This window comes from Diabrotica undecimpunctata, chromosome 4, assembly GCF_040954645.1.
Source record: "Diabrotica undecimpunctata isolate CICGRU chromosome 4, icDiaUnde3, whole genome shotgun sequence".
Lineage (NCBI taxonomy): Eukaryota > Metazoa > Arthropoda > Insecta > Coleoptera > Chrysomelidae > Diabrotica > Diabrotica undecimpunctata.
In genome coordinates, this window is record NC_092806.1 from 28,620,336 (window position 1) to 28,638,876 (window position 18,541).

Consider the following 18,541-nt stretch of genomic DNA (forward strand, 5'->3'; position numbering starts at 1 on the left):
TAAAATGCAGGAATTCAAAATATTATCATAATGTAGACCTTAATAATTATTACAATTTATGAATTAACATATGTAAACTATTTGTTTATTTTATTATTTGTCTGTTATAATAAATGTAATATGATGTCAGACCAATCAAATACACTGCTCAAAATGATCAAATCTTACTAAGAGTCGTATCAGTTTTTTATGGAACCAGCTGAACATATCTGTTGTAATTTGAGCTGAATATTAAAATATTTAAATATTTCTTTATAAAATAGAAAAATTCAGGATTTCAGCCGTCCCTGGATCTGAAATTTCGATATCGTTTTTATTCCGCTCTCGCTTTCATTGAAGTAAGAGATAAACATATTTTTTGAGATAAATTCATTAAAGCTCACAAAATTTGTTTAGTACCAAGTTAATAGTGTTAAGTGTTAAGACGTGTTATGGGGACACTAACGGTGTGGATACCCCTGTTAGTGGTGTCCTTAATTTTATTGGACCAACAAACTGGGTTAGTGCAAACAAATACTTATTTCAATTTTTTTCCTATTAAAGTATCAAGTTAATTAAAAAAAAATACTAAATTCTAGACGGCATTCCCGACTTTTGCTAATTTTTACCATCTCTAGTAGCCACATCTTAATTGAATATGAAGTAACAAAAATTTAGCTCTTGGAAGTCCTGAAATTTAAATCATAAATATTTAATTAAATTATTTCCTTATTTTGTTGACTTTTTTTAAATTCCAATAAATGTGATTTTTTTAAGCTTGGTTAAAGTTTTAATTGTCGTTAAGTTTTGATCAATTTATTTTCACACCAATACCTTATCGAGCAAAATCTACCCTACGCTAAATTGTGTTTTTACCTTAAGGGTGAAGTCCACCCCAATCTCTTAGGTCGGGAACATTACGTTGAAAACATTCTGAAGAATCGATAAAAAAAATTTCTAAGCAAAAAATGTTCCATAGAGTTTTTTCGAAAAACAATTTAGACTTACTAGTGTTTGAAAATTTCAATTTTCCTTATATTTTTGATCCATTTCTCACGAATAACTCAAAATTTTAAATGTTACCGAAAAATTGATTAGATATAAAATGTAGCTTATAAAAAATAAAAAAAATTTCTTTTTTATTTTTGCTGTAAGCCTAATACAAACTATGTTGTAACTCATTGATGGTTACAATTTCATATTTAACGAAAAATTTTAAAAGCTCAGCATAAAATAACTGGAAAGCGATCAATTTTCCTAAAAAAAATTCATTAAATTTTAAGGTACTTAAAAAGTATTAAAATGAAACTTATTAGAATCCTTAGCATATGAACTATGAGATTTATGATAAAAATAAAGGTGATTTCTATTTTTTTCGTGAAAAAAACAACTATGCTACCCTTGATATTCCTACCCTAATTACAATTAAACGTTATCAGTTTCAAATTCACTTTATTTAAGTATCAGTAATGGGATTCGAAAGATTAAATAATTTAAAATGAATAATTTTGAAAAAATCATTGTTATATCGAAAAAATATTTTAAAAAATAACAATACCACAATACCAAGTACTAAACTATCGAAAATACATAAAACTTCCAATATAACAGTATTTTCTTTAAAAAGATTCTGCTATATCGCAAATTCTATGCATCTTCCATAGTTTTGTACTTATTTTGAACAAAATATGGAATTTTTAAAAATGTAACCATAATATTTTTCAAAATTATTCATCTTTAACTAATTTAAATACTTTTAATAATGCTTAAATAAGGTAGATTTAAAATGGATGACGTTTAATGGCAATTGGGGTAGAAATAGCAAATAGCAAGGGTAGTACTGTCGTTTTTTCTTATGAAAAAAAAGGAATAAGCGTTATTTTTATCATAAATTTCTTAGTTCATACGCTAGATAGCCACAAAGTCCCATTTTAATGTTTTTTAAGTAAAAGGTAAAAGAAATAATAAGTTAGACTTACTCACAATCAATTTAATTTAACTAATCGGACGACCGGTTTCGCTTTCTATAATATGTAAAGCATCTTCAGGTCACGATACAAAGTTAAAATGCTGAAAATAATAATCCCATATTAGGGTGTTGTCTAATAAAGATAAAACATAGGTAGGTGATATAAATTATATAAATTACAGCAATTATGCCAATATTACATGTCTGTGGTTTTATAAATGAATAAAATGTTTAAGCAGACAAGGTAAGACCCACAAATTGATAACATAGTCTATTAAACTGTAATGAATTAATAAATAAACCAATAAATAAACATTACTTACATTTTATTGGTTTATTACTTATTTATTGGTTTATTTATTAATTCATTACAGTTTAATAGACTATGTTACCAATTTGTGGGTCTTACCTTGTCTGCTTAAACATTTTATTCATTTATAAAACCACAGACATGTAATATTGGCATAATTGCTGTAATTTATATAATTTATATCACCTACCTATGTTTTATCTTTATTAGACAACACCCTAATATGGGATTATTATTTTCAGCATTTTAACTTTGTATCGTGACCTGAAGATGCTTTGCATATTATAGAAAGCGAAACCGGTCGTCCGATTAGTTAAATTAAAAAGGTTTTTTAAGTACTTCAAAAAAATGTTTCAAAAAAAGTTATTTTTTTCCAGTAAAATTGACTGTTTTTCTATGTTTCTATGTTGAATACAAATATTAAATATTTAGTATTACAATTTTTCCCCAAACTGAACAATAAACTTTAATTAATTCTAGTTTAATCCAAGTAGCGACACTAGTTATATTCGGCATTTTTAAAATAAAAAAGGTAAAAATTAAACAAGCTCGACTGACGATGTTTAAGTTTTGACTTTCACTTTTGAGAACAAAATGATTTGCAAAAGGACAATTTTATTCAGACCCCACGCAATAAACTTTTGAAATACCTTTTTATTAGGGGATTATAATCAGTTACCTGCTACAACAATGCCAAGAATATTAGGTTATCGGTAAAATTGAAAACTGAAATATTACAATTAAATGAACATTGAAATTTTCAGTTACTTAGTCATACCATTCTACGGTTAAATAAGGATTATTTAAAATCCAAAATTCGAAAAAAATTGACGTTTATTCATTTTATGCAATTTTTTGTATAAATGTGCAAACTCCCCAGATATTTGCATAAAATATGAAAAATTTTGCATATTTGCCAAGTCTAGTTATAACTAAGTATGAATTAGAAAAGCATATGATAAACTGAAATTTTCAATCACGGATAAGTCTAAAAGTATTGATTTTTCGAAAAATCTCTACAGAACACTTTTTGCTTAGAATATATATTTTAAACCATATAAAATTTTATTAATATTTAAAGAACACTTCGGCATTGGGTAGATTGGGAACGTTAATTCCAAAATTTCATCAAATCAATGCGTGTTAATGGAAGTCGGAGGTTAGAAAACCACATTGTTACAGTGGTATACTGGACTGATTTTATATAGTCAAAATTTAGTTTGTTTAATTAAGGTGTAATAATTTAATAAATATATTTTAGTAAATTATTACAAACTTTTTAGTGCATTTATTATACATTAGTTTTGTATATACATGTAATTTGGATTGATTTCGTTATATTACCATTTGATTTTGTTCGTTATATTGATATTTTTTTATTTTACTTTAGTTTTATGCACTTTTCAAAAATATACATTTACAGAAAAATTGTTCAAAATTAAATTTCCTATCGAAATAATTTTTTTGACAACAATGTATTCAAAAGACGAAGCAAAAAAATAGAAACAAAGGCGATTTTTTTTGCTCCATAACTTTTTTCCAAGGGGGTATACGTATATGCATTGCTTAACAAAAAAAACTCCTTTACTTCCTCTTCAAAATGACGTTTGGTAAAATTATTTAGGATTTGCAGTATTCCAGGTACTATTTTTCAAAGTTAGCCGCTCACACCATTTTTTGGCAATTTTCCATATTTTTCCGTTAACATTGTGCTCTAACTTTTTTTCTACGTAGTTTTAGGTATTTGCTGTAGTGGTACATCTAATTGAAAGAAAATCAATTACCTTTAAAATGGTCTATAGTAGAAGGTTCTAGGACTAGTTCTAAGCAAGATAGGGTTTTTTAAATTTTTCTACTTTTACCTATTTTTGCTTAGTTTATAAAAATTAAAATGGGTTTTAAAGATGAACAGCGCAGCTTTCATACGCATTTTTTGCATTTTATTTTGTTTTGCATAATTAGTTCTAGAGTATTCTATAGTAGACTATTTAAGAGGTAATTATTTTTTCTTTTTATTTAATGTACCATTGCATATACCTAAAGCCGCGTAGAAAAAAGTTATAGAACAATAGAATAGAATATTATAGAATAGAATATAGCCAAAAATTGATGTGAGTAGCGAACTTTGGAAAATCGTATCTTGGATACTGTAAATCCTTAAGACTTCTACTAAATGTCATTTTCAAGAGGAAAGACAAGAGTTTTTGTTTTTCTGTGGAAGCAATGCCTATACCTAAATATGTTAAAAAAAGTTATGGGGCCAAAAAGAAAAGTCGCGTGTGTTCCTGATTTGTTTGCTTCGATTTTTTATATATTTTTGTTAAAAAAAATTATTTTTAACTTTATGTGATAACATTTTGAACAACTTTGCTGTGGATGTAAATGTATAAAAACTGCATATCCATTGAGATGACTATAATCAACTCAGTTGTGCAATAAAAAATTTATCATCATCATCAATGGCGCTACAACTCTTCGTGAGTCTTTGCCGCGTTTACTATTGCCTTCCATGTTTTTCGGTCCTGTGCCAGTAATTCCCATTGTCGCACTCATTTAGCGTCCATTAGCGTCCATGTTTCGCTTCCATACGCGACTGCTGGTCTTATTATGGTCTTATATATCCGGATTTTTGTATCTCGTGAAAGAAGTTTTGACTTTATTAGATGTTGCATTGCAAACAAAGATCTGTTTCCTGCCATTATTCTCGTTTCAACTTCTCGCTCTAATTTGTTGTCATTTGTGATTGTTGCTCCTAGATATTTAAATTCTTTAACCACTTCGAAGTTGTGATCATTTATAATAATGTTTTGCCTTATTCGCCGTCGTTCTTGTTTTGAGACGACCATGTATTTTGTTTTATCTTCATTTATATTTAGACCGATCTTTAATGCAGCTTCTTCAAAGCTCGAGGACATATCCTTAATTTCTAATGTTGATTGTGCTACTGCGTCTACGTCATCGGCAAAGGCGAGTATGATTTTTGCTCCCCGAGCAGTTGTGTCTGGTTTGATTTTTGGATGTATTTTTCGCATGACATATTCTAAGGTCAGGTTAAACAACAATGGGGACAACGGATCTCCCTGTCTCAGTCCAGAATTTACGCAGAAAGCATTTGATATTTTCCCCCCTATTCTAACTTGTGCAAAAGAGTTACTTACACACATTTGTGTTACCGCAGCTAGTTTCTTGGGTACGCCGAGCTCGATCATTGCCTTCCATAATGTTGCACGATTAATTGAATCATAAGCCTGTTTGAAGTCTATAAAAATCTGATGCACGTCGTGATTATATTCCCAATACTTTTCAAGTATTTGTCTTATTGTAAATATTTGATCAATAGTCGATCTGCCAGGCCTGAAACCAAACTGGTAGTCACCAACTATTTCTTCGGCGTATGGTACTAATCTTTTTAATAATATCGAAGCCAATATTTTATATGTAGTGTTAATTAGTGAGATTCCTCTGTAATTCATGCATGATTCCTTTTTTCCTTTCTTGTGTATTGGTACAATAATACTACTACACCATTTTTTCGACATTGTTTCTTGTTGCCAGGTTATTTCTATTAATTGATGGATTTTACTTATGAGTTCATGACCGCCTGTTTTAATTAGCTCAGCATAATTAGCTATTATTTTCAATAAAAAATTTAGACAATTGGATTTTCAATAACGGCTTATCAATTTCCGAAGAAAAATCAGCATTAATTACTTATATAAGAAAAAGAGTTCGTTTTTCTCACCAAATAAAATTATTATCAAAACATTTGTTTTCTTACAAGCCTTCCACTAAATTTTTAGGAGTTATTTTAGATTGTAAATTAAATTGGAAAGAACACATGAATTATATAACCAAAAGAACAGAAAATAGTGTTAATTTACTAACAACAACTTTCAGTCATTCCTCTTGGGGAAGGGATCCAAAATTCTTCTTCTTCTTCTTCTTCCTCTTTATAAGCAATTCTGCTTGTTCATTGACGGATTAATACCTCTATGGAAGGGTGTCAACCCATCTTTTGCTCGGTCGTCCGACACTTCTGCCGATTGGGGACTTATCTGTTGCTATTTTGACGACACAGGTCTCCTCCATTCTGCTTATGTGTTTATTCGATTCTTCTTTTCTATTTTGTGTCAATTCATTTATACACTGTACGTTACATTTTCTTCTAATGTCTTCACTTCTCTTGCGATCTCTCAGCGTATTATCTGTAATTCTTCTCAGTACTCTCATCTCTGCCATTTCCAGTAGCCTTTGCGTTTTGGCTGTGTCGAGTCTTGTTTCTGATGCATATTATTAGTCTTGCACTGGCTATATAAATTCTTAATTTCATCTCAGTGTTAATGTGTCTGTTTCGCTATATAGTGTTATCCTGCCAGTATATCTGCTTTTTTTACTTGATCTCTCACTTCTTTGTTCAGGTCTTCATAGCTAGACAATGTAATTTCCAGGTATTTTATTTCCATTACTAATACCATCAATTTCTATTTTACATCTGGTTGGTTCTTTGCTGACTACTATTGTTTTAGTTTTCTGAGATGAGATTGTCATATAAGTAAATTCTTTTGCTCTTATATTAAATCTGTGGACCAGTCTTTGCAGACTATCCTCATCTTGGGCTATCAATATTGCGTCGTCTGCGTAACAGAGCATTTTGATTTCTTTGTTTCCCATTCTATATTCTCTTTCTTTTTTAACGCTTTTGATGATTTCAAATCCATGATGATTTCATCCATGATCAAATTGAAGAGCATGGAGCTCAATGAATCCCCTTGTCTTATTCCGCTGCCTATTTCTATAGGTTCTGTAAGTTGTCCATCTATTCTGACTTCTATTTTGTTGTTTTGGTAGATGTTTTCGATTTTTTTGATAGATTTTTGGGATCCAAAATTAATATTACTACATATTCTATAGAACAGTCGTTAGATCTATTTTGGATTATTGTTCTTTATTTTACCATTCAGCGACAGAAACAAATCCTATAAAAATAGATAACATAAAAAATAAATGTCTTCGACTTAGTATTGAATCCTTGAGAAGTACGCCTGTAGACGTTATGTAAACAGAAACATGTTAACCGCCACCGAACCTGCGCGGAAGATTTTTTTCTGACAAGTTTGTGTTAAAGTTAAGATCTCAGAAATCTAAGGTATTAGTTAAAATATCTGGTTTGAACATCTAAATATTGGGATAAGAAAAAAAACACCGTTGTTAGTTGAAAGTTTTATTACCATTGTACACAGATATGAAGAACTTGATCAGTTCAATGGAATTCCTTTATATAATTATTCCTATGAAATGTTTCTCTCTCCAGTCTCTAGGTTCTCTTTCTCTTATGTGATCACTATCTGATTATATGCCTATTGGAATGTAAAGAGATTTGTAATAGGCAAACCCATACCACCACATTTTTTCTTTTAAGTCGTTGCAGCTTCGTCAATATATTGTATATATTAAAAAAAATTGGGAAATACAGCAATCTTATCTTAAAACTTTTGTTGTCATAAAGTCGTGTAATATTCTATTACCTGTCTTTATTCTGGCTATTGTATCTCTCTTTAATTCAAATTCAAGTTTCTTTTTTCCATAATTTACCGTAGGTTTAATATCGGAACAGTATCTGCCTGTTCTAAAGCTCTTTTATTCTTCTGAATTATACGGCTGGTATTACCCGTATATATCTTTATTATTTTTCCATATAATCTCCTGAGGATGCTTACTGTTGTATTTTTTTTATTGCCATTTTGGTGCATCGACCTTACCCGTCCTTTCTTCCAAGTCTGCAGTACTGGTTCTTCGTTAAGTTATCTATTATACTTTTCTGTTAAGATTGAAACTAATTTGTATGTTCCATTTTTAATTAAATGCCCTCTGGACAGGAAACACGTTCATTTTTAATTGAGTTATTACTTTTTTATTTTTTCTGAAAACATTTTCACTGCTTCTCCAGTTACCTTACTTATTTTTCTTCACTTGTTGACACTGATTAAATTTTTTTACTAAGATAATTTATAAAGATAATGATTTCATTACCATCCTACATACCAACCAACTGGTATGTTGGCTGGTATCTTCCGTAGAACTATGTGTTGTTTCGAGCAGGGGTTAGTATGCTCCCTTGACGTGAAATCCTCTAACATTAACCTCGTGTCAACATTTTTAAAATTTAAGACTTTTAATATGTAATTTAAGAGCTATTAAACGTTGTTATATAGCTAGTTTCTACTACTGTTAAGATGTCTTCACTGATTATGGTCTGATAAGACCGAAAAATCTTTAATCCTTTTGGATAATTCAAATGTTATAATTGATATAATATACCAATTATACATCAGAAGCTTTTTTACTTTATTTTCCTTATTTCGTATTATATTAGCTTAATTCCTAAGTATATGTATTCTATGCATCTTTAAATTATTTCCTGATCGAAGTCCAGTTTTTCCGTAGCTTCTTCCCTTTATATACAAAGTTACTGTTTTGTGTTGGTGTTTTTTCATATTGTCATTATGATCGCACTTTCTATATTCTTTCTTTTTTTTTTGTAATTATCTGTTATTGGAGAATTAAAAAATAAAAAAAAGTATGTCATTCTATTTAAAAAACGATGAAGTCATATAGACGAAAATGGTGGCTAACGAGGCGCAGTTGGAAATAAAAAAATTGACCTGTAGAAGCATTTTGTCAGATCATTCTTAATTAAAAAAAATATTTGATTAAGTTCAGCCTTAACGTCCTCATTGTATTTATTTCGTTCGATCACAAGTATAAAATATAATAATTAGTTTGCTAATATTCATTATGCTTTGACATATAATATATACAAAATATTCACAAAATATTTATAAAATGTTAATATTATGTTATTATAATTTAAAAATTTCGTTTGTTACAGAGGAGCCCAAGTTCCTAAATTTTTGCAAAAAAAATATGGCACCAAAACAGTGGAAGGTCATACTCCTCAGTAAGTTTATTATATTATATTATTATATATATATATATATATATATATATATATATATATATATATATATTATATTATATTATTATTATTATATTATTACCGCTTTTAAGTTCATGCTAATTTTAATAGGGAAATAAACGAGAATATTGTTCAGTTTTTTCTTGTACTTATTTTCTTTCATATAGTTTTGGTAATAAAACTCGGACCTTGGAGCGTGTATAAACAAATTATAAAGAAAAGAACATTAAGAAATTTATTGACTCATTTAGTGTTCGTTGCCTAAGAGAAGGCCTATGATACAGTAGTCTTAAAAATATTGTTTGAATTTTTAACGAAGTCAGGCCTAAGTTATGAATACATCAATGCTGTAGCCAACATGTACGTAAATCGAAAAAGTGTTGTTAAAATGGATACTAAAATTTTAGACCCATTTCCTGTTACAAAAGGCTTGAGGCAAGGATGTTCTTTATCTCTTTTATAGGCAAGTTTACACGTATCCAGTAAATGACGCAAGTACCACTGGCACGACAGTGCTGGCATGGTCGTGATATCATGTAAACACTTGTTTGCGCCAGTCCAGGACTATCTGGCAGCGCTGTCTCAAATAGAGAGCTGCTCTATTTTTCATGCTAGTGGCCCTCGTCGGCGTCCCCTCTAACTCCACGTCAGCGGTTGTAGACACGTGTAAACACATTATTCCAGCCACTGACGTACATTTTTGCAAAAGTAACACTGACAATACAACAAACGACTGCCTTCACCAAAGTAGCAACTTACGTGTCAGTGAGACTGGTGCCAGTTACTGGATATGTGTTAACCTGGCTAACTCTATTCAAAATCTATATTTAGAAAGCCTTAAACAACTGAAGGAGAAAATGCACAGTGACGAAAACAAGTACATAATAAATCTTTTCTTCGCAGACGATCAAGTGATTATGTAAAAGGAAGAGGAAGACATGCATTATATGATTTGAGAGTTAACCGAAGAATCGAAAATTGGGGTCACCATCAACATGAACCAAACGGAATATCTTAGAATAAAAGACGAAAAAGAGAGAAGTGATAAGGAAGGGGGGAGTATCGTAACGGGACAGTCAGTAGAAAATACAACAAGGCCGAAATGTGATACAAATAGTACACTCATTACTTTGGACTGCTAAAATTAGTTTACGAAAAAAAAATGACAATTAACAAGTCGTAGAACCAATTTTGATGTACGGATCTGAATGTTGGCAAATAAAGATGAAAGAGAAGAGAAAACTGAAAGTGGTAGAAATGGATTATTTAAGAAGAGCGTGTCGGATATTTATACTTGATCACATTTCAAATGAACAAATAAGAAGAAGAACAGGAAGAATTTACAATACGGTAGATACTATAAAATCCAAACAACTTTTATGGTACGGGCATGTAATGCGAGTGGAAGTCGAACGATGGCCAAAATAGGCCTTACACTATGTTCCACGGAATAAAAGAAGGAGGGGAAGACCAGCATTAGAATGGAGAAGAAGAAACAGAGGAATAATGAGAGATAAAGCCATAAATGAGGATAAAATAAATATAATTTAAATGAGATAATATAAATATTTTTCTATTCCGTTAATCAAGAAGATTTAACGAATTTGTAAGCCAGTAGTGAAATGGTATTAAAAAACAATAGTTCCAGGAATGTATGGTCGGTATTACAAATAAAAGGATGGACATACGGCTTTAAGAAGAATAGATTAAATGAAACGAGAAGAGTAATATAATAGAATGGTATATATGTAGTAGAGTAGTAAATATTTCATTGAAATTAAAGAAACAAACTATATAACAACAAAAAAGAAAGGAAAACAACTGCATGCTGAAGGAATGCGAATGGATGAATAAACAGAATAACAAAGAAGAACAAATGAAAAATAAATATGATTCTATAAAAAGAAGTCTAGGTTATTCGTGAGACAAATACTCTACGTATTCGGTAACAGAAAATAAAGAAAGACGACAACATTCATAAAAAATCTAAATGATTCTTAGGCAAGTTCAACGCCGATTAAGAAGTAGTCCACCGAAAGAATCGCTAAGTATGCAGCTTAGTGATTTATATGAGTAAATTGTTGATGTAAAGTTGCCAACACATTATTGCAGAAAGCCTTATCTTAAGCTTATTACAAAGTCATTTGTATTTAAGTGGTGTCGTTAGGTTTCGAGAGGTATCTACCATAAACAAGTAAATTAAAACAAAGGATTATTTATTTATGATTATACCTTCTACCTGTTTTTGTTAGATATCCCATAAAATCGAAACGACTCCATAATGACATGCAGATAATAAATAAATTTTACAATTATTTGGTGGAGGCTATACTTGTGGAAACTAAATATTCCTAACATCGATCTATAATCTTTATTAGCTTAGGCTTACAGTTTACTCTATTCGATCGACACTGACATTAATTTTTGTTTAAATTAAATTAAATTTGCTTTAACCAATTTTTTATCATATTTATTAAATTATTTATTACATCAGAATTGCAGAATTTTTTACTTGAACAACTAATTGATGCTATTTTTACAGGGCCAATCATAAATTATATACCAAGACCAAAACGGCGCATACTAAATCCAGGCATCCAGGTAGACACACATCAAAAATGTTACCAGTAACCATGAGCCCATATGATGTTTCCGGAAGGAAACAGAGAGACTTCTTGGATGCTGTATCATCAGGACTATCTGGTTCATCCAAATATATTAGCTCCTCATCTAGCTCAAGTGGTTCACGAGTAATATCTTCTTCATCCAATGGATCCTCAGGAGGCTTTTCATTCCAAGGAGGTATAAATATATTACTACTTATATATATTTCCTATTATAAAATTCCTAATATGTCATGTATTTAATATATGTACGGCTTTTATTTCTTAGGATGTGTGGGTATGCCATCACCGATGAACGCTGGAGTAAAATGCTCATCAGTGTCTGGATGCACAGCTACTTGTATGCCAGACTCTCAGTTCCCTAATGGAAAAACTGAACTTAGAGTTATCTGTCAAAATGGACAATGGTTCGCAGAAGGATATAGTGGTGTTCCCAACTGTGAACGCAGATTTGGTTCATCTGGACTTAGTGGCTCATCATCTAGCTCAAGCAGTTCACACGTAATATCTTCTTCATCGAGTGGATCCTCAGGCAGCATTTCATTCCAAGGAGGTACAAATATTTTACTATTTATATATTTATGAATATAAAATTCTTAACGAGTTGGGTATTTAATATGTTTACTGCTTTTTTTTAGGATGTGTGGGTATGCCCTCACCCATGAACGCTGCAGTTAAATGCTCATCATTGACTGGATGCAGAGCTACTTGTATGCCAGACTCTCAATTCTCTAATGGAAAAACTGAACTTCAGATTATCTGCCAAAATGGACAATGGTTAGCAGAAGGGTATAGTGGTGTACCAAACTGTCAACGTGTATCTGGTTCATCCGGACTTAGTGGCTCATCATCTAGCTCAAGTGGATCATCAGGCAGTATTTCTTTATCCGGTGGATCATCAGGCAGCATTTCTTCATCCGGTGGATCATCAGGCAGCATTTCATTCCAAGGAGGTACAAATATATTAGTATTTATTTATTTATTAATATAAAACTCTTAATGAGTTAGGATATTTATTATTACTGTTTTTATTTTATAGGATGTGTGGGTATGCCCTCACCCATGAATGCTGCAGTTAAATGCTCGTCATTGACTGGATGCAGAGCTACTTGTATGCCAGACTCTCAATTCCCTAATGGAAAGATTGAACTTCAGATTCTCTGTCAAAATGGACAATGGCTAGCAGAAGGGTTTAGTAGTGTACCAAACTGCCAACGTGTATCTGGTTCATCTGGACTTAGTGGCTCATCATCTAGCTCAAGTGGATCATCAGGCAGTATTTCTTTATCCGGTGGATCATCAGGCAGCATTTCTTCATCCGGTGGATCATCAGGCAGCATTTCATTCCAAGGAGGTAAAATATATCATACTATTTATATATTTTTAAATATAAAACTCCTAACAAATTAGTTATTTATTATGCTTACTACTATTATTTAATAGGATGTGCCGGTATGCCGTCACCCATGAACGCTGGAGTTAGATGCTCGTCATTATCTGGATGTAAAGCTTCTTGTATGCCAGATTATCAATTCCCTAACGGAAAAACCGAAATTAGGATTCTCTGTCAAGATGGAAAATGGCTTGCTGAAGAGTTTAGTGGTGTACCAAATTGTGAACGTAAGTTAATAAATTTATTGATCTTGGGATACTTACCATAGGTGTTGGTCTCCTATTACAAATCTTCTAGATTTAAGTATCTCGACCTCTTCTGGACTGGTTTTTTTTATTATATCTCTATCTTATTTACGAGTTTAGACGAAATCATACGATACCTACAGAATGTTTACGTTTAGACGATACCTACAGAATGGCTGCTATCGACCTTTGTTCCGCTACCAAAAACTCCAAACACTGTAATGACTATAGATTATTCAGCTTAATGTCACACTTATTAAAAACATTTTTAAAGATTACACATGCAAGGATATTCAGAAAGTGCGAAGCGGATATGAGTAATAGACAGTTTGGCTTTCGTAACGTCTTCGGAACAGTGGAAGCTCTGTATAGTTTCACAACTCTTGCTCAAAAATGTCGAGATGAACAAAAAGATCTTTTCGTTGCGTTTGTAGACTATGAGAAAGCTTTCGACAAAAGTTAAACATAACATTCTCATGGAATGTCTCAAGATAAAAGGACTCAACAAAAATGACATTAACATAGTGAGAAATCTCTATTGGAACCAACAGGCTGTGGTAACATTAGATGGAAATAGCACGGATGTGCAACAGATAAGTAGAGGAGTGAGACAGGGCTGTGTACTTTCACCATTACTATTTAATATATATTTCGAAGAGTTATTTACGCAAGCACTTGAAAACTGTACAGAAGGGATCAAGACAAATGGTGAAAATATAAACGTTATGCTGACGATACAGTCATTATCGCTGAAAGTGAGATAGACCTGCAGGCGTTACTAAACATAATTTGTGATACTGCAGAATAGTTTGGTTTAACAATAAACATAACGAAAAAAAACCATGGTTATGAGTAAGAGGGGCAAAGTCGTTGCAAGGATCCAGATAAAAAATGAATATATTGAGCAAGTGGACAAAATGAAATACTTAGGAGTCTGGATTACGGAAGATCTGAATCCGAAATCAGAAATTCGCTCAAGAATAGAGCAATCAAGAGCAGCCCTTTTGAAGATGAGGAAATTTCTGAGTAATAAAAGACTTAATCTGCAAATCCGATATCGGATGGTAAAATGTTATATCAACTCTATTCTTCTTTATGGTGTCGAAGCCTGGACTGTTAATATTGACTTAATGAGAAAACTGGAAGCTTTTGAGATGTGGCTTTTTAGGAGAATTTCGAAGATACCATGGACCGATCATATTACGAATGAAATGGTGTTGCACAGAATGGAAAGAGACAGAGAACTTTTGACCACCATTAAAAGGCGAAAGACAGCATATTTGGAGCACATACTTAGAAATGATAAGTACGAGTTGTTGCAGCTGATTATCAAGGGTAAAATCGAAGGAAAAAGGGGTCCTGGTAGACGACAAATATTCTGGCTGAAAAACATTGGCAACTGGACCGGGTTAAACACACAGACGCTCTTAAGAAAAGCCGAAGATAGAGACGAATTTGCAATGGTTATAGCCAACCTTCATTAGTGGAGACGGCACTAATCAGGCACACCAGTACGCCCATACAGTACCTCGGTCATAACAACAGCGTGCGCTAGCTCTCTGGAACATCGCTTAGGCAACACTTTGTCCACTACGTCATGCATGCCGTAGATACTATGGTATTACACCTCTGGATTGGATACCGCAATAGTCGCAGCACAAATCTTACTGTATGATGAGCCAGCTGTGGTACGGCTTTGTCAATTGAGGCATTCTAAATGTGTTTCCTCTGTTTTATTTACCATAATGCCTTTCACAGTCCAGAGATTCATCACAGAGACACATTCGTTTCATTTATATATTGTTTTTTTCGTGATATAAGTACCATTTTTATCACACTCATAATAATTATAAATATGACGTTTAATGTATGAAATACTTTTGTGACAATCAAATAACAATTTTTACATTTCAGCAATTTGTTTGCCACAATGCCAAAACAACGGAATCTGCTTGGCTCCTAACCAATGTAGCTGCGCAGAAAACTTTTCTGGACCTCAATGCCAGTTCGAAAGCAAACCATGTTTGAACTATCCACCCATGCCCAAAAACTCAAAACGATCCTGCAATTCCAAGTAAGTAGCTTCAGTGCTAAATAATTTGTATAAAAAAGTATATTCCGTGATCAAACAAATAAAAGGTAAAAATTAGGTATTAAATAAACTATTTTTTATAGAAAATGTACTATCAGTTGTATGAAGGGTCATGAATTCCCTGATGGCTCACAGATCGCAACCATGGACTGCAAAAACGGATTGTGGACTCCAAGCAAAGAAAAATGGACTTCTATTCCAAACTGTCAAGGTATGTATATACCTACATTTAGATTTTACATTTTCGTAAGTCTAAATCTACTCTAACTCTAACTAAACGTTATGATTTTATATTTTAGCAACTTGCGATCCTCCTTGTTTGAATGGTGGAAACTGCCTTTCATTTAACGTCTGCCAATGTCCCCAGGAATTCAGAGGCCCACAGTGCCAATACAGTATGTATAATTCGATTTAACACAGTTTTTAATATTTAGAAATTTTGACATATTAAAGAAACATACGGATTATTTTATATAGGGTAAAGATGCGTTTAATTTTTAAGCGGTGTAATATTTTCAATAAATTAATGCTTTTGTACAAAAACAGAGTTAATATTGAAATTAAAATGCCTTTTCTCATGAATGCATAAATATTCTATTCCCTCTTTAATGTGCTATACATAGCATCGAGTAAAACAAAAAGAAGAGGGAGATATACGAATCAATATAAATAAAAAGAAACACTAACGGAATTAATGACAAAAAAGATACAAAGAAACGAAATAAAATATATTTTAATCTGATTTAAATAATAATAAATATAACACCATAAAAAAATCTTAAAGTTGTAACATATCTCCAATTTGCCTCTTTGAAAATGGGACATCAAATGTCAAATTTTATTCTCTTTCTATTTAATAATATTAGTGTCTCGTTTTACTTGTTGGTAAATTTCTATATGTTTTACAATATCATCTTGTTCTCAATCTTGTACATTTTAGAATCTTGATAAAGGCAGGGATATTAGTATCACTCATGAGAATATTATTGAGCAATATTCACGGAAACTGAGATAGGTGCTGTAAGTTTCCATACGTAATCCTCAATAATATCCTCAGAAATGATACTATTAATGTAACTCTCTAACTCTTCCCTGAGGATGCCGAGAAACTTTGACAAAAATGTCGCAATAATTAATATAGCCATAAGAAGCTGTTTTCAGTTGTTACCCAACCAAACTCTTTCTCGTTTTTTTTTTAAATTTATAATAAAGCAGAGGTATAATAAAGAAGCTGTTTTCAGCTGTTACCCAACCAAACTCTTTCTCGGTTTTTTTAATATTTATAATAAAGCAGAGGTTATATAAAGTATCTAGGGTAATTTTTTTAAATACGCTTATAAATATAATGTTCATATAAATACAATTATTTAATTTTTTTTAGGTGCTGAAGTATGTAATCCAAAGAACATGGGCTTCAACGGTGGTTACAATTGTTCCGGAGATGCTAACACATTCTCCTGTGCGCTTAAATGTCCAGTTGGCATTGATTTTGAATTCCCACCTGTACCTGTATATACTTGTGACTACGCTCTTGGATTTTACTTGCCAGCTCCAATTCCAGACTGTGTATTCCGTAAGTATATTTTTGAGCTTATTCTTTTTTTTTATTTCGGGTGTTGAGTGCTGTGTATCCATTTTGTGTATAAGATGTTCTTCTCCTCCGTGTACTTTGGCCTACAGCACGAAAATTGCGTGGTGTACATCCTTTAGCATCTGGTCTAGTTTCAGGTTTTTACACGATGAATGTTATTTATGCTAACCAAAGCTAGCCGTTGTCTAATTTTATCAATATATCTAGTAGGCAGTCCTCAGTTTTTTTATAGATTTTGGGCCTCCATGTCACGATTCGTCTTGTTCGATTCTGTTCGATTTAACGCTGACGCAAAAATCCGTAAATAAACTCAGAGTTGCACAACGAGCCATGAAATGCTGAATGTAAGCCTTTGAAACCACATGCCAAACCATCAAATTAAGCAAAGATCAGGTATTCAAGCGAGAACACAAGACGGACGGCGAAAAAGAGGAGTCTAATTTTATAGTCACAAATAATTATTTTCTTTCTCCATCGCTTAATTGTCTACCAACATTTTAATATTCATCATACTCATCATCATCATTCTGGCTTTACAACCCTACGTGGATCCTAGCCTCCTCAAGATTTTCTCTCCAGTCGTCCCTTTATTCACGTAGTACGTATTCCCATATTTCTCATGTCTTCATCGATGTTATCAAGGAACATTGTTCTGAATCTTCCTCTTCTTCTCTGACCAATGGGTCTATCAAGGAGCGTTTTTCTAGCTAGGTCATTTTGTTCCATCCGCATTACATGCCCTATCTACCTCAGACGTCCTATCTTAATATGTTTTACGATATCAGGTTCCTGGTATATTCTATAAAGTTCAAGGTGAATCCTCTTCTCCACACGGCATTGTCATTCACTACTCCATAAATTCGTCTTAGTACTTTTCTTTCGAAACATCCTTACATGTTTTTATTATGTGTTGTTAGAGTCCAGGTCTCTGAACCATATGTTAGGACTGGGCGTATTATTGTTTTGTAAAGTTTTATTTTTGTATTTATCGATATAATTGTGAATTTAAGGAGGAGATTGAGCCCAAAATAGTATCTGTTGGTCGTGCAAATTCTGCCATTTATGTCTGCGGTAGTATTATTTTCAGTGTTAATGGGTATACAAATTTGTTCACTGCTTCGATGACGTCGTTTTCTATAACAAGTGGTCGTAGTATTTGTGGTTGCGTGCTTATTTTCATATACTTTGTTTTGTTGGTGTTTATTATTAAACCCATTTTTGTAGCTGATTCTTTTAATGCTACATACGCCTCTCGTACAGCGTTTTCCGTTCTCCCAACAATATTGATATCATCAGTATAGGCCAGAATTTGAACTGATTTATTATATATTGAACCAGTGGTTGTGATTTGTGACATACGTA

The 18,541-nt window shown here is 32.1% G+C and overlaps 1 protein-coding gene across 2 annotated transcripts in view; it reads left to right on the forward strand.

Annotated features, from left to right (window-relative positions):
* The first annotated feature begins 384 nt into the window (after window positions 1-384).
* The window catches only part of Hml (hemolectin), a 98,960-nt gene continuing 80,803 nt past the window's right edge, over window positions 385-18,541 (forward strand). For both annotated transcript variants that reach the window (XM_072529235.1, XM_072529236.1), the window contains exons 1-11: window positions 385-499; window positions 9,148-9,216; window positions 11,777-12,036; window positions 12,127-12,411; window positions 12,497-12,811; window positions 12,898-13,212; window positions 13,302-13,478; window positions 15,411-15,570; window positions 15,672-15,799; window positions 15,888-15,983; window positions 16,970-17,161. In XM_072529235.1, coding sequence (XP_072385336.1) covers window positions 432-499; window positions 9,148-9,216; window positions 11,777-12,036; window positions 12,127-12,411; window positions 12,497-12,811; window positions 12,898-13,212; window positions 13,302-13,478; window positions 15,411-15,570; window positions 15,672-15,799; window positions 15,888-15,983; window positions 16,970-17,161 — 2,065 coding nt within the window. In that variant the 5' untranslated portion in view covers window positions 385-431. The remainder of the gene's footprint in view (window positions 500-9,147; window positions 9,217-11,776; window positions 12,037-12,126; window positions 12,412-12,496; window positions 12,812-12,897; window positions 13,213-13,301; window positions 13,479-15,410; window positions 15,571-15,671; window positions 15,800-15,887; window positions 15,984-16,969; window positions 17,162-18,541) is intronic.